This window comes from Pomacea canaliculata, linkage group LG1 (assembly GCF_003073045.1).
Source record: "Pomacea canaliculata isolate SZHN2017 linkage group LG1, ASM307304v1, whole genome shotgun sequence".
In the NCBI taxonomy this organism is placed as follows: domain Eukaryota; kingdom Metazoa; phylum Mollusca; class Gastropoda; order Architaenioglossa; family Ampullariidae; genus Pomacea; species Pomacea canaliculata.
The window spans coordinates 41,023,999-41,037,017 of record NC_037590.1 but is presented as its reverse complement, the minus strand read 5'-3'; the positions used below and the strand labels follow the sequence as shown (position 1 = coordinate 41,037,017).

The window sequence follows — 13,019 nt, the reverse complement described above, 5'->3', positions numbered from 1 at the left end:
CCACGACTCTTCCATTTCTTTCTTTCCCTCTCTCTCTCTGTAGTGCATATATACATATATATTATACATATATATGCGCGCATTTCAGAGAGAGAATCTTCCCACAATCCCTCATTTATCACGTCTACTCGATATGTTTCTAGAGATTTCTCGATTCATTCGCCCGCCGTGGGTTGGGATAGAGGCCCTGCAGTGCAGTGTTATGCGGAATGAGGCGGTCAGCCGGAAGTGCGATCTTTCTCGGGTCCTCCGCGTTAGGAAACAAAAAACCAACGAAGGAAATAGATCTCTTTGCAAGAAGCCTATTGATCAGTAAGTAACCGAACCGCCAGAAAATCTATTTCGTCCATATCCAGGGATTAGTCGACCCCTTGTGCACTAATGAGGCAAATCCAAAATCCATAAAAAGTCCGGGGGCGGGGTGGAAGGTTGGAACGTAGAAAGGAGCAGACGTTTGGAAAGGAGTGTAGGTGGGAGGAGGAGAAAGTGGATTGGTGTGCTGGGGGTGAGTAGACTGACACCATCCAATCAAACAAGTAGTTTAGAAAATAGTCCTTCAGTTGTTTTTTTTCGGCAACATCGATAAAATGCGGGAAGGCAGCCCGCTAGCGACAGGCTTCAATCCTGACCATGATCACTAAACGGAAGTTGCCTGAACTTGCCTGAACTTGCCTTATGGGTCCACACAACTAGTCGAGAGATCCTTCAACTCTGCGCCACTACGCGTACATAGTGTTGGGTCCGTTGTCGCCATGGTCTCTGGTTACATGCTCAGTGTGCTGGCCACAGCTGCTGCACTTTTCGTTCAGGTGTAAGAATACATCGTCTTTGTCGTCGCACGAGCTTCCGAGATCGCACAGGACGTGTCGTTGTCGGTGGTGATGAAAGGAATGATGGTGACGAGGACGGTACAGTTGCGATGAGCTGGAATCGGTTTGAAGGTCTGCCGATAATTAGATGAAGTGGGTCTCACCCTCAAAGCTTAATCTTCAGCTCTCCTATATTGTCTCTGTGCATGTAAAGACTGAGAAAGCTCACAGAGTATAAATGTCAACCGAAAACAGCAATATGAAGCACATTAACAGTACTTTGCTTAGACCTCCGAGATAAACTGGCAGACCAGCTTGTTCCTCATAGAAACTATTATAGAAATAGAGATCAGTTGATTATTTTTCTCTGTCGGATGAAAAGCTAGCTTCGTTTTCAGCTAAAAATACCGACTATCACTCTCCATTCATTAGAAGCGCAGACCATCCACTGGGAATCACAGAAATCTGAGTTTTTTTGAAAAAGAGAATTATATTCTATCCTCATCAGATCGGAGCGCTGTGTTATTTGCTGAGCGAAAGTGACTGATCATCCGAAACTAATTATACTTCACGGCGTAGAGCGCGAGTATACAGAGGTCGGAAAGGTAACCGACAAGCCACGCCCCCTTAAAGGCGAACCCGAAATTACGAGCAAAGATCGCTGGGAAGATGAGAGGACTTTGTGATGTACTTTAATGTGCTACAATACTGTACAGCAAGGGTTGACCCAAACCATAACTACTGGCGGCAGCCAGCGCGAGAGTTTTGGAGCGCGTGCCAGACAGAATGTTGTCCAATCAGCTTGTCTTTGTTTGTGACGTCACTGACAAAAAACGACTGCTTTCCAAAACCCAGGTGAAATCTTGCTCTGTTTAAAGAACTTACCTCGCGAGCAGAACAGTGTTTCGATCAGACATTGGGAATTGGTGTCCGAATAAATCAAACTTATTTTAAAATATTTTTGCACTCGGGTCGGCCTTTAAAGTCTCTTCAGACGTCCAGGCGCTGGCTGCGAAGCAATTTATGGTGTGCGCATGCGCACTAATGCTAAGAGAATCTACCATAAGTTGATATATTTTACTTTCTTAACGTTAATTGCTCTCTGGTACCGAGAAAGCAAAAGGAAAAGGCGCTAGTGTTAGGGCTGATAGGATCATTTCGACCGCGTGTCATCAGTCCAGTCTGTGTAAAGCCATACCCGAGGACGTTATTCTTAACAGACTGAGGAAACCCAGCCGTTATTTCAGTTTGAATAGCGCCACCTGTTCATAAACCCAAGCACCTTTCGGGCGGAACCAGGTCGATATTTGGCGCATGCGCGTTGACTACAAGCCATTTCTCACCTGGTACCCGAAGCAGGCGAGATAGGAGACGCTGGTTGTGACACAGGCAGACCATTCTAGAATTTCGCTCTACTGGTAATGGTGGTTCTTTATAGCTTGCCCATGCTGCTGATTAATATCGCTTTTAGCACGTTAGATGCGCTTCCGACCTGGGCTTTGTGAGAACTCGCGTGCAAATGGCCAGTCGTATCATTATTTCCATCTCTGGTGGCACTGGATGCCGAGGACAGCGCTTGCCGGCAGTGCGTTGTCTTACAAAGTCTGTATTTCTCTTGCCTCTCTTTCTTTTCCAGAATCCATTAGCCGACCAGAGACGATAAAGTCTCGCCTGACCTGCGGATGATCTGTCAGACATGCTGTTCCCTGTGTTTTTTATATGCTCAGTCTTTTGAAAAGAATCATTTTACTCGTGGCACCATCTGTATTGAATTTTACTTATATAGATGTCAGCTAACATATCCTTATGGCCGCCATCAAATGACACAGAATCGAGGATCGGGCTTCCTACCATCTCCTGGACATGTAAAGGCCGGTACACACCTTTCTGTTAAAAAATGTGTCAGAAAAATGCGATTGGGCTTGCTAGAACTCGCAGACCCCGATTCATCTTGGTAAAGATAATTCCACTCACGAGACACATACTGTCACAACCTCGCATGTTGCACATCCCATGTAGGTAATGTTAACACTGGTTTCCACGAGACACTGTCATTAAATGCCAGACTTAGCCACATATTCACCGGAGTGTCTCCACTAGAGGTCGACCTTTAGATATTCATGACCAGGGGCAGGGCAGACGTGCATCAGGCCATCAGGAAGTTTGTGAAGCCCGACAGTTGCAAGAACTGACAGGAGGGACAACGCAATACGGTTCGACGACACAAGGAGGAAACCACGACCGACATCACACGCGAGCGACATTTCACGTGCATGTTAACAAAATAACAGAAAAACTGACAAAATTTGAAGCTTTTTTTTTTGGAGGGATAGCTTTGGTGGTGGCTAATGATTGGCAGAAAATCAGAAAGAAATTACGAAACATACTTATTCGATAACGGATGGAACTACATGGACGTCTGTCAAAGCATGGAATAAAAACCTGCTCAACCTGTTGGTGGGAAGGTGTTGACAAGACGCACAAACAACTTCCCAGATGGTGGTAAAATTCGCTAGGGATCTGCTTGTGTTCACACTTGTCCACAAGCGACTTTGGTGGATGGGGAAAGTTTCTGAGAAGTGGGAAGTGGTGATAAACGAGTGTAACTAGTCAGGATATGAAGTTTGTGGCATCTCAGTGTGAGGCAGACAGAACTTGACATCAGATGACCTACACACCAGTGTCACAGAGTAATCAGGAGTTTTTAAAGTATGAATGATATTAAAAAAAAGAACAAGAAATAAAAGTAAAACCACAAGAAGAAAGAATCGTCTATAATTTCTTCTTTTAAAATAAGTTTTTAGCAAAAATCATTCGTCTCCGTTGACACTTTTGTCGATTTTTTTTTTTTTCCTCCGCTCTGTAGAGGAACCATAAGACATCGCGATCAAACCTTAGCAGAACCCAGAGATAAATGTCTTATTCATCATACAAATATTGGTAAACATGTCAGTGTGGCTTTTTTTTCATACGACCGCTTTGTTAACATTTTGCCCGGGGACGTTTGACAGTCAGGTCCTGTAAGTGAGACAACATATAGCTAAGAGGCTGAGCACGACTCACCGGACGTGGAGATGGCGAATAAAGCCAGGGAGAGCATGGCGATGACCAGGGTCCTCATGGTGGCCAGCACGTGCAGCACCTGCGTCTGTCACCTGATGTCGCCGAGCGAGACTACTCCCTGCCTGGTCTTGCGGCGGGTATCGGTCAGCAGCAGCAGCAGCAGCAGCAGCAGCAGCAGAATCCCGGTGCAGGGCGCGTCAGTGCGCAGCACGTGCTGTAGAGAGAGAAAACGAGGAGGGCGAGGGAGATGTGAACGAGGCGAACGATGAAAGGACAAGGCTTCTCTCTCTATGTCTCGCCTTTTAAAAAAAAAGTAACGAAGGATCTTGTGATGGGGGGAGAAGTGCGGGAGAGTGAGAGGGAGGGGGAGAGAGAGCGAAAGTGGAATAGAACGAACGCTGAGCGAACGTTCACCTTGAGCGGCCGGCAACGTTCGCGCCAGCAGCATTTAAATACCAGAGACGCTGGTTGGTGGGTTGGGGGAGGGGTGAGCGAGAGGGGAGGGGCGGGACGATAACAGGCACATCCGATGAGAGTGGGGGAGGTAGGAAGGCGAGGGCGGTGAAGGGTCGCGTGGTTACGGCTGTTCGCTGTTGACAAAAAGTTTCTCGCGGGCAAGAATGTTTTTAGAGAATAGCAGTGACGGGAGATAGAAATATGTCGGCAGAACGAAACAGCTTCTTCTCATAGCTGTCTTTTTTTTTGTTTTCTTTTTCCTTGTCTTTTATCCAGTTGGTTCATCCGTTATGACGAGTAGTAAAAATGATACTGAGCCCCACGGCCATTGGCCTACAATTATGCATCCTAAGCGGAAAGAAGTCTTTTATTCAAGAAGACTGCCTTGTGATCGTGGAATTAAACATTTACAGAAAAAATATTACGGAAAAAGGGTTCATAGGATCACGTGACATTTAAAAAATTAATTACTTTTATTCGACGGCCTTTCATCACGGCTTACTGCGTGTGTGAGTGTGCATTCATTTTCTCATTTAGTTTCACAGAAGAGTGACCATTCGCAGGTATCTTCCATCAGTTCATTAACCAACTTTATAAATACAGCTTATGTACAAAAATAAAAAAAAATCCGTCTTTAACTTTGTTGTGTTTTAAGTTATGTCAAATGTTGGTATTTAAAAATTGTCAGCTGCTGGGGGTTTGTTTTTAAATCGTATGATAATTTTTACTTCATTTGTGTGTGTGTTTGTGTGTTTTTATGAACAGGTATGGAGCATGGACAACATGATCTGTACACAGACTCTCGTGCGGCACCAAGGCTCGGTGGCCTGTCTGGCGGTGTCCAGGGGGCGCATTTTCTCCGGCGCCTTGGACAGCACAGTGAAGGTGGGCAGAGCTTGCTTCAGTACAGGTTGTATCCGTGTGTCTGTGTCAGTGATTTCATCTTTCTTGTCGTCTCGCCTCCGTGTGTCTGTGTCAGTGATTTCATCTTTCTTGTCGTCTCGTCCGTCCGTGTGTCTGTGTCAGTGATTTCATCTTTCTCGTCATCTCGTCCTCCGTGTGTCTGTGTCAGTGATTTCATCTTTCTCGTCATCTCGCCCTTCCGTGTGTCGCTGATCTCAACAGACTTCACTAACACCTCGCTACTCAAGTCATAGAAAGCAAAGTGAACAAACTTGGAGCATGCTTGTGCGCTCCGTGGTTTTTTCCCCTCTCTTGTAGTGGAGATAATCATGGTGACGATTGTGACATCTATGATACTGTTGTATTTGACATTTTCTGTGACAGTATCGCCTAACCGTTTTTATAACATCGTCGTCATTAGTTCCACCACCATCACTGCAATTACAATAAAATCCCAGGACATCAACATCTCATACTCTCTCCCCTTCCTTCTTGCTGTATGGTGCCGTGACAGGCTGTGTCCTAGCGGTCCCCCAACATTTGTTTTAAACTTGGTCGTCGAGCGGTCTTGACCTCATCCACTTCCAACTTAGACTGATGTTAAAACATGGTGTGATCTTGGATGTTCAGCTGCTGCGTTCTTCACCATAAGAACTTTTTCAGACTTTTTTTAACTGTCTTTTTCTTTCTCCTTCGTGCCCGAAAGTTTTTTTTCAGGTCCGTTAATATGTATGTTTTCTGTCTAGACTTTTCTTATTTGTTTTCTTCCCCCTCCCCCTTGTATTTGATGCTTATTTTTACAGGAGGTTGTGAGGCGAACTCTTTAATGACTTGGTGTTTGCTGGTCTCCTGGTGTTTCACTACGCACTCTCACGTTAAATTTTTATTTGCGTGGGTCTAGTACTGCCATGAAGAGATGAACTGCTTTCGCAAATTTTGAAGTAAAGGTCTCGACCATATCCAGAGATCCCCCTCTCTAGTGGTTTAATGTACATTTAATGTACTTTTTTTCCTAGGTTGATTTGTGTCATCATCGTGGACTTTCACTATTTCTACCGTTAGAGCCTGCACTCGATTGTACATCATCATCTTCAGACAGTTGAAGTAAATTTTAATGATAGTCGTTTAGAAAAGACTGTAGGTTACTAACAGTTTGATACTTCTGGGCCTCGGACATTGGTAGTCTTCTCTTACTCAAACTAAACTAAAAGAGACGAGGCTACTCCTTGATATCTGACTTCCATCTGTTTTCAGGTCTGGCAAGTAGGTACGCAGCCACCCGTGACGATGTGCAGAGTCTGGAGGACGCCTCGCGACTTTGGAACGGACATGCTTGAACGCTTTCCTTCTCCCGCTGTTCTTACCAAGCTCAAGCATTCCCTCCGCCCCACACATACACCTGCTGCTGATGCTGCTCCCAGGCGGACCAGCTGATTACCTGCTGGACAGATTATTGTTGGAGCCTTCCATGACTTCGGGGCCCCAAAGGGTCTTAGTTACCTGCCTGCGCTTCTCGTTAAAAGTTTTGTTTGTTGTCCCCAGACCGACCAGCGACGTGAACGTTTGTTGCCGCCCGACGGTTAAAAGAAGAAGTACGACATCTACACAACCACCACGCGCTTTCCAGATTCAGAGTACAGGGATGGATGGGAGGGGAGAACTGCAGACTGTGGGAGAGGGTGGCTGGGTGGTCGTTGGGGATCGTAGGCGTGACTCGTTCAGACCGTCTGCTGCGTCTTGCCGTCCCGTGCTGATGTTCTGCTGACAGCCGCTTGTCTTTCTCGTCCGTGCCTTCCTGATTGTGTTTGCTTTGTGCAGACGTCTTTCTGCTGTTGTTGTTGTCGTTGTTGTCGTCAGAAAAGTATACATTGCCCCATTGCTGATTTTAACATTGGCTGTGAAGATACTTTTATGTGAAATTTTTGTGTGTGGTGAGTGAGGGAACATACAAGATATTAAACAAGAAACTAACGGAATGAATGTGTTTGTACTTGAATGATGAAGGCAAAAGACTCAGAGCAAGGGAAGAACGACAAGGAACTAAAGAATGGAGCTAACAAGAGCAAACCAGCCATGTCCAACCTTTTAAAACTAGACCAGGGTGCACAAAGAAGATTAGCACACGTAAAAGGACGAGACCTATTTAGTTCGTAGCCCTGCAACATTTTATTCAAAAGGATGGGTCAAGATCAGAAAAGCACCGATAATACAGTTAATGGCAGCACAAATTTGTAACCAGTGGAGATTTGGGAGAAGTGGCTTGACATGGTCAGTTCTGGGTCCGCTGGAAGCCTCTCAAGAAGACACGAAAGACCTGGGACTTTCACACACAACTTTGTCGAACTCCATCAAATGTTTGACGATATTTCCTCGGTTAAGAAGCACCTGAATGAATAGAAATCTACTTCAATTGCGGAAATGTTTATAGTACGCCTGGTGGCCAAGTTATTGTTAAAAAAGGAAGATATTTGAAGGCGCATTTAAATTTGGATATGCAAAGATGCCGCTGCCTTTTACTTTGCAAAACATGGGGAACTTGTTAACTGTTTTGACAAAAGAAAGAGAACAAAGCTATGCGAAATGTTGTCGTCGTTGACGTATGAGAAAACAAGAAAAGGTTTGGTCGCTGTGATTGTGTTGCTCGTTTTTGTTTCAGCTAAAAGGCGATTTTTTTACTCCTGTGGGGATGCTGCCTACACTGCCCATGTCGCCTCGTTTAAGCAAATTTTTTTTCAGTTTTAGAATGACAGTTTGAAAAGCGAACATCGCCTTTGAGGAGTATGGTGTGCAATGAGTGGGTGGGGGTAGAGTAAGGGGTGGGGAGGGGGAGATGTCCTGTAGGCGCGGCTGTGATATAGAGACGGTGCGTGCACGGGCTAGAGACTAGTTTGGGCGAGGATGGAGACAGCTCCGTACTTTTACCTCTCGTGAACGGCGCACCTTTGTCTTCTCTGGTCAAGCCTCGATGCCTTTTTTTCCACCTTTGGTTGGTCACCACGGGAGAAAGAAAGAAAGTCGTATTTTCGTTTCATTGGCGACTTTGCTGCCAGAGAATGAATGAGACTTGTGTGCACCTGCAAGACCAGGTCTCAACAGTCCTTGACCCGAGAGACTGGTAGCCAAGGGTCTCAGGGCTGTCATAAACCTGCTGCAGGAATATTCTTCGCGAAGCCACACTTCCATCTCGCCATTTTTTATTTTTATTATTTATTTTTTTTCGGTCCTCTGTGTTATCACATTTGTATTTCTGCGCCGATGCGAATCGTTGACATGGTCAGCCATGAACTGCTGCGGTCACTGCTGAGCTTCATGCCAGCGTCTGAGTGTGCCAAAGTCCCAGGGAGACGTCCTCGGCAGTTTTTGTAGTGTTTAGGTGGGTTTTTATAGTTGTTAATTTTATTGTTCTTAATCTGGTGATCCTCAAATTACGATCTCAAATCCGATGGATCTGTAACTAATTGTCAAATTAGGACTGATGATCTATAGTTGCCTAGATCGATGATCTTGGGCCTGGTTCTTAATGTTGCAAACTTTTTAAAACCAGTTTTTATTTATATAGGTTTTATTTATATTTTGAATTGTATAGCGATTGTCTTTTTTTTAAATTATAGTTTTATATATTTTACATTTTTTTCTATATATTCTTGTGTATTTGAAGTGTAATTGTTTTAATTAATTGTAGAAGATTTATATAATGTTGTTGCATTAACCCTTGCCATTCGCCGAGTCTCCAGAAATCAACATTTTCGTGCAGTTAAGAACAATTCAGAGATTTTCGAGATTGCCGATCTTCATGATATAGGTTCGGCCTGGAAAAAATCAGATTAAGAGCAGCCTTTATTTCGTAATCATCTTATTTGTCGCCACCGTCTGTCCCAGTTTCTCCATCACCGTCGTTACTGAAAGTGTTCAGCCGCCCCTCACTCTCCCAAAATTAAACCGACTGTCCGGCTCTCGTTACAGTTCGACAAATGTCATTGACAGTCTTCTGATCTTTGGCATTTGCACCATCTACTATCTCTTTCGTTTTTGTTTTTGTTTTCTAAATTTTTCAATCTTCTCAGTCCAGACAGAGCGTTGGTGGTCGCTTTATTCCTGCTGATGCACAGTTTGAAGCATCCATTGGTGATCGGGTGGCATGAGAGCAGAGAATGGCTGTTCGGATTTCTTCTCCGGCTCAAGGGTTTTCTCTAAATAGGGCATGTGTTTACAGGGTTCTCCACCACGTGATTTAGTTCTTGTTGCTGACTATTTATAAAAACCTGGAGAAGCAAGCAGCCACTGTGATCCTTGAATGACAAAGAAAACGTTGATTGTCAGCCCTTCTGGTCGCAACTCTCAGTACAAGTCTTAAGTTTTTTTTTTCTTGCTATGTTTAGAGTTCGTCCGAGAGTTTTAGAAGCACTTAGACTTGTGTAAACATCCGTGATAATGTTACATCTATTTTAAGGTTTATGTTTGAACTATCTTATTTAGTATTATATAATAATTGTAATAAATATAATAGGTGGTTAACTGTGTAATGGTGGATCGCTAGAATGGTTGTCCTGTGCGATGATCGTGTTTAAAGTACATAACAAGAAATGTGGACGATTTATAAGTTTTGTGTGTGCGTGTGTGTGCGCGGGCGCTGCAGTACGTACATGCAGGTTGACCTGCTGCATGACACTTGGGGCCAGACGCACGACAGCAGCTCGTAGTTTGGCATCCACCCTAAGTTGGGGCCCTAGCGAGGTTTCGTGCACCTGGCCCCGGGGTTATTATTTTAAAAGCATTTTAGTCACGGAGTGAGTTTAGTTTCTACGTGCTGTCTGCCAAACCCAGTGTCGTCGTCATCACCGTCACGTGACTTCTCTGAACCGACGTGCACAGCGACGAAACTTTTGTGGATATCATGAAGGCATCGTCTGTGAAGAAAGAGCCTGATGTGTCTACAGTTTGCGTCGCAAAGTTCAACACGAGGCGAGAACACGATAATGAAGCACTTTGCCATTAACAGGACTTGTTTTCTTTTGTATTTTATTTTCCTTCAGTGTCACGTGCCGCCCCATCCTCTCATGACCTTTGTCCATCACTGTCTCTCGCCTCAAAGTTCAACGTTGTTAATGTTTTTATGTTTACATCAGGAAATGCTTTACAATCACTGCTGGCTTTTTTTCCTCTCCGAAGGATTTTATTTTTACATTTACTCATGTTTTATGATGCGATTTGTGTTGTATGTTCGAGAACTATTATACAGAAGTAGATTCCATACTTATAGTGGTGTTGCGGAATTTTGAAATATGATTCTGAGATGTTTACATGTACTGCATGTGATTCCATATTGAGTATTTAACGCACATTAGCTTCTTGAAGCACGCTACAAGTCCAGTACACCGAGTGGTCCAACCTGTTTCTTTGCAGATTATAAAGATTATAAAGTTTGCAGTGAATGTTTGTATGTACAGCATTTGTAAGTGGACAATAAATAGTGAAAATGGTCTTTTGTATGCGTCAGGCAGTTTCATTATAGACACACCTGTTTCTCTGTTGCGACACTTGATGACAGTGCCGGCTGTTTGCTGTGATACAACTTAGTTGTTGGCAAGCCAGGGAACACCCACGTTGCCCTCTCATCCCCTTCTGTCCCCTCAGCCCTGCTGTACAGTTAAATGTCGGACTGATGACACCAGGCACTCTTGAAGTTAAGAATTGCTTTTGCGATGCGACTGGGACTGTCACAGATTGCCGAGTCCAGTTGTGGCCGAAACCAGATTACATGTCTACAGGTCTACAGGTCTATTGGGTTACTGTAACCACGTTACACATCTGCATGTCTGATTGGCCGATTGTACACTTGTTTTTTTTTCCCTGCACTTCCATTTGTGATAATTTGTAGTGAGTGTATCTTGGCACCGAGGTATGTACTGTTTGGTCTGCTGCTGTAAAAGTCAAGAGTGGACGATTATATATATATAAACCTTATTAAACGACTTACGTAAGGGAAAGCTGGTGTTTGGAGTGTTTCTGGTGTGTTAGAGTTGGTTCTGAATGGTCCGTTGGTTGGTTTATAAGGAAAGTGCTTCCACCTTGAGGTGATTTCGTACAATAGGGGGAGAGGGGAGGAAACCTGCGAGGCCCAGTCCTGTGGAGAGGTGTCATGTAAAAAGAATGTCCCGAGACGGGATCTGAACCCAGAGTTTCTCAATGCAATGACAAGCGAGTGTTTGAACCACCACACAATCTGTGTGCCGTGTTTCACTGATAATATGATGAACTGAGAATTAGTAAGTTCTTAATTCTTTCTGTTTCATTGTTGTTTTTTACACACCCACCTACCCCTGGCATTCCTCCGCCTCCTCCATTTTCTACTTTGGACGTTGTGACGTAATGTGATAACAGTTATTGATGACGTTATGTTCCTTTTCAGTCGGTAACCGTCCCTTATTTTTTTTTAAAAAAGATATCCGAGCCTAGGCTGAAGTTATAAAAATTTCAACAATATTTAACAGAAAGGGCAACTTGTTTCTGGGAAGAAAATTAAATTAAGAGAAAGCTGCACGTCCGAGACGAATTTTTGTAGGACTTTTTTTTTCTTTTGGGCAACGGTCGCAGTGTTAAATCAATCACTGCTTGTGCAAGAAAGCTCTTAGGATAATAGGGAATGTGGGGAAAGTCCGCAGTTCAGTTAGCAGTATCCATGCTGACCTCCAAGAAGCGAGAACGATCAGGAGGGATTGGCGGTGAGGAGGCTAACCAAGTGCTTCTAGTAATGTTTACCTCGCGTGATGGCTGCATAACGAACTTGAGGCTGTTTGCTCCGAGCATGCCAAGTCTGTTTTGCTTTTTTTCACTTTTAACAAAATGTTCTTCATACGATCTTGCCACCGAGTCAAGAAAAATGCTTGGGAAGACGCAAATTTTGCGTGTAATACATAATGGCCTGAAAGCCAATTTGCTGAGCTCTTTGTGCCTCCAGCCACAGACGACACTTCGATCGTACAATGGTAAATGGTGGATCCGAGTGATGAATTACAGATTTACCTTACTAACGTGACCTCTTAACCAGAACATTCCTCATCGACCAGTGTCCTTGTTTGCTTGCCTTTCTTTGCTTCATTTCTGTTGCAAGAAGTACAGTAGTTTACATCTGGTGTGTAGGTATGATTGTACTCACCCAGAATAATGTTGCTCATCAGAAGTGTAGAGTATGAGCCGGAATATGTAAATGTGTTATATATATATGTTCATTTGGTTGGCTACTTCTTCCTCACGCTTCCAACCCGTCCTTTCTTTATTCTCAATATGTTTGAGAGCTAAAAGACCTCCCTGTGTGTGTTACCCGAAGGAAGAAGAGCGAAAGACCGGGTAGATTCGTCTAGCACGACTCAGAAGCGATACCCACTTTTGCCAAGAGTCAGAAAAAAATAACATTTCATATTTTCACGAAGATTTTTTTAAGGAGCTTCCAACCTCTCTTCTCACAGCAAGGCGACGAAGTGCCCGTTGAAACTTTCTGACATAATAACCGCCTGGAAGTGTAAAAGAAGGCTGGTACGATGTATCTAGTTACGATCGTTTGTGCTTTTTAGTAGGTGTTGGTCTTTTCTGTCTTGATAAAAACAAAACTAAAATAGAAGAGAAAGGTACATGAAATAGGTGGCAGAGAAAGTACAAGAAAAAAGTGGGATCTGATCAACAGAGGTGAAGACCACATTCAGGTCCGTCTACAGACTACTGCAAATGACAACTGTCATCAGCTGTTCAGACAAGAACCGGTGGCTGCATTCACTCAAAACTAGGACCAAC

General features: G+C 44.0%; 1 protein-coding gene across 1 annotated transcript in view; it reads left to right on the top strand.

Moving 5' to 3' along the window:
- LOC112556789 (E3 ubiquitin-protein ligase TRAF7-like) overlaps positions 1 to 11,218 on the top strand; it is a 28,194-nt gene extending 16,976 nt beyond the window's left edge. Inside the window, exons 20-21 of the mRNA XM_025226165.1 lie at positions 5,094 to 5,213; positions 6,486 to 11,218. Coding sequence (XP_025081950.1) covers positions 5,094 to 5,213; positions 6,486 to 6,665 — 300 coding nt within the window. The 3' untranslated portion in view covers positions 6,666 to 11,218. The remainder of the gene's footprint in view (positions 1 to 5,093; positions 5,214 to 6,485) is intronic.
- Positions 11,219 to 13,019: the final 1,801 nt, after the last annotated feature.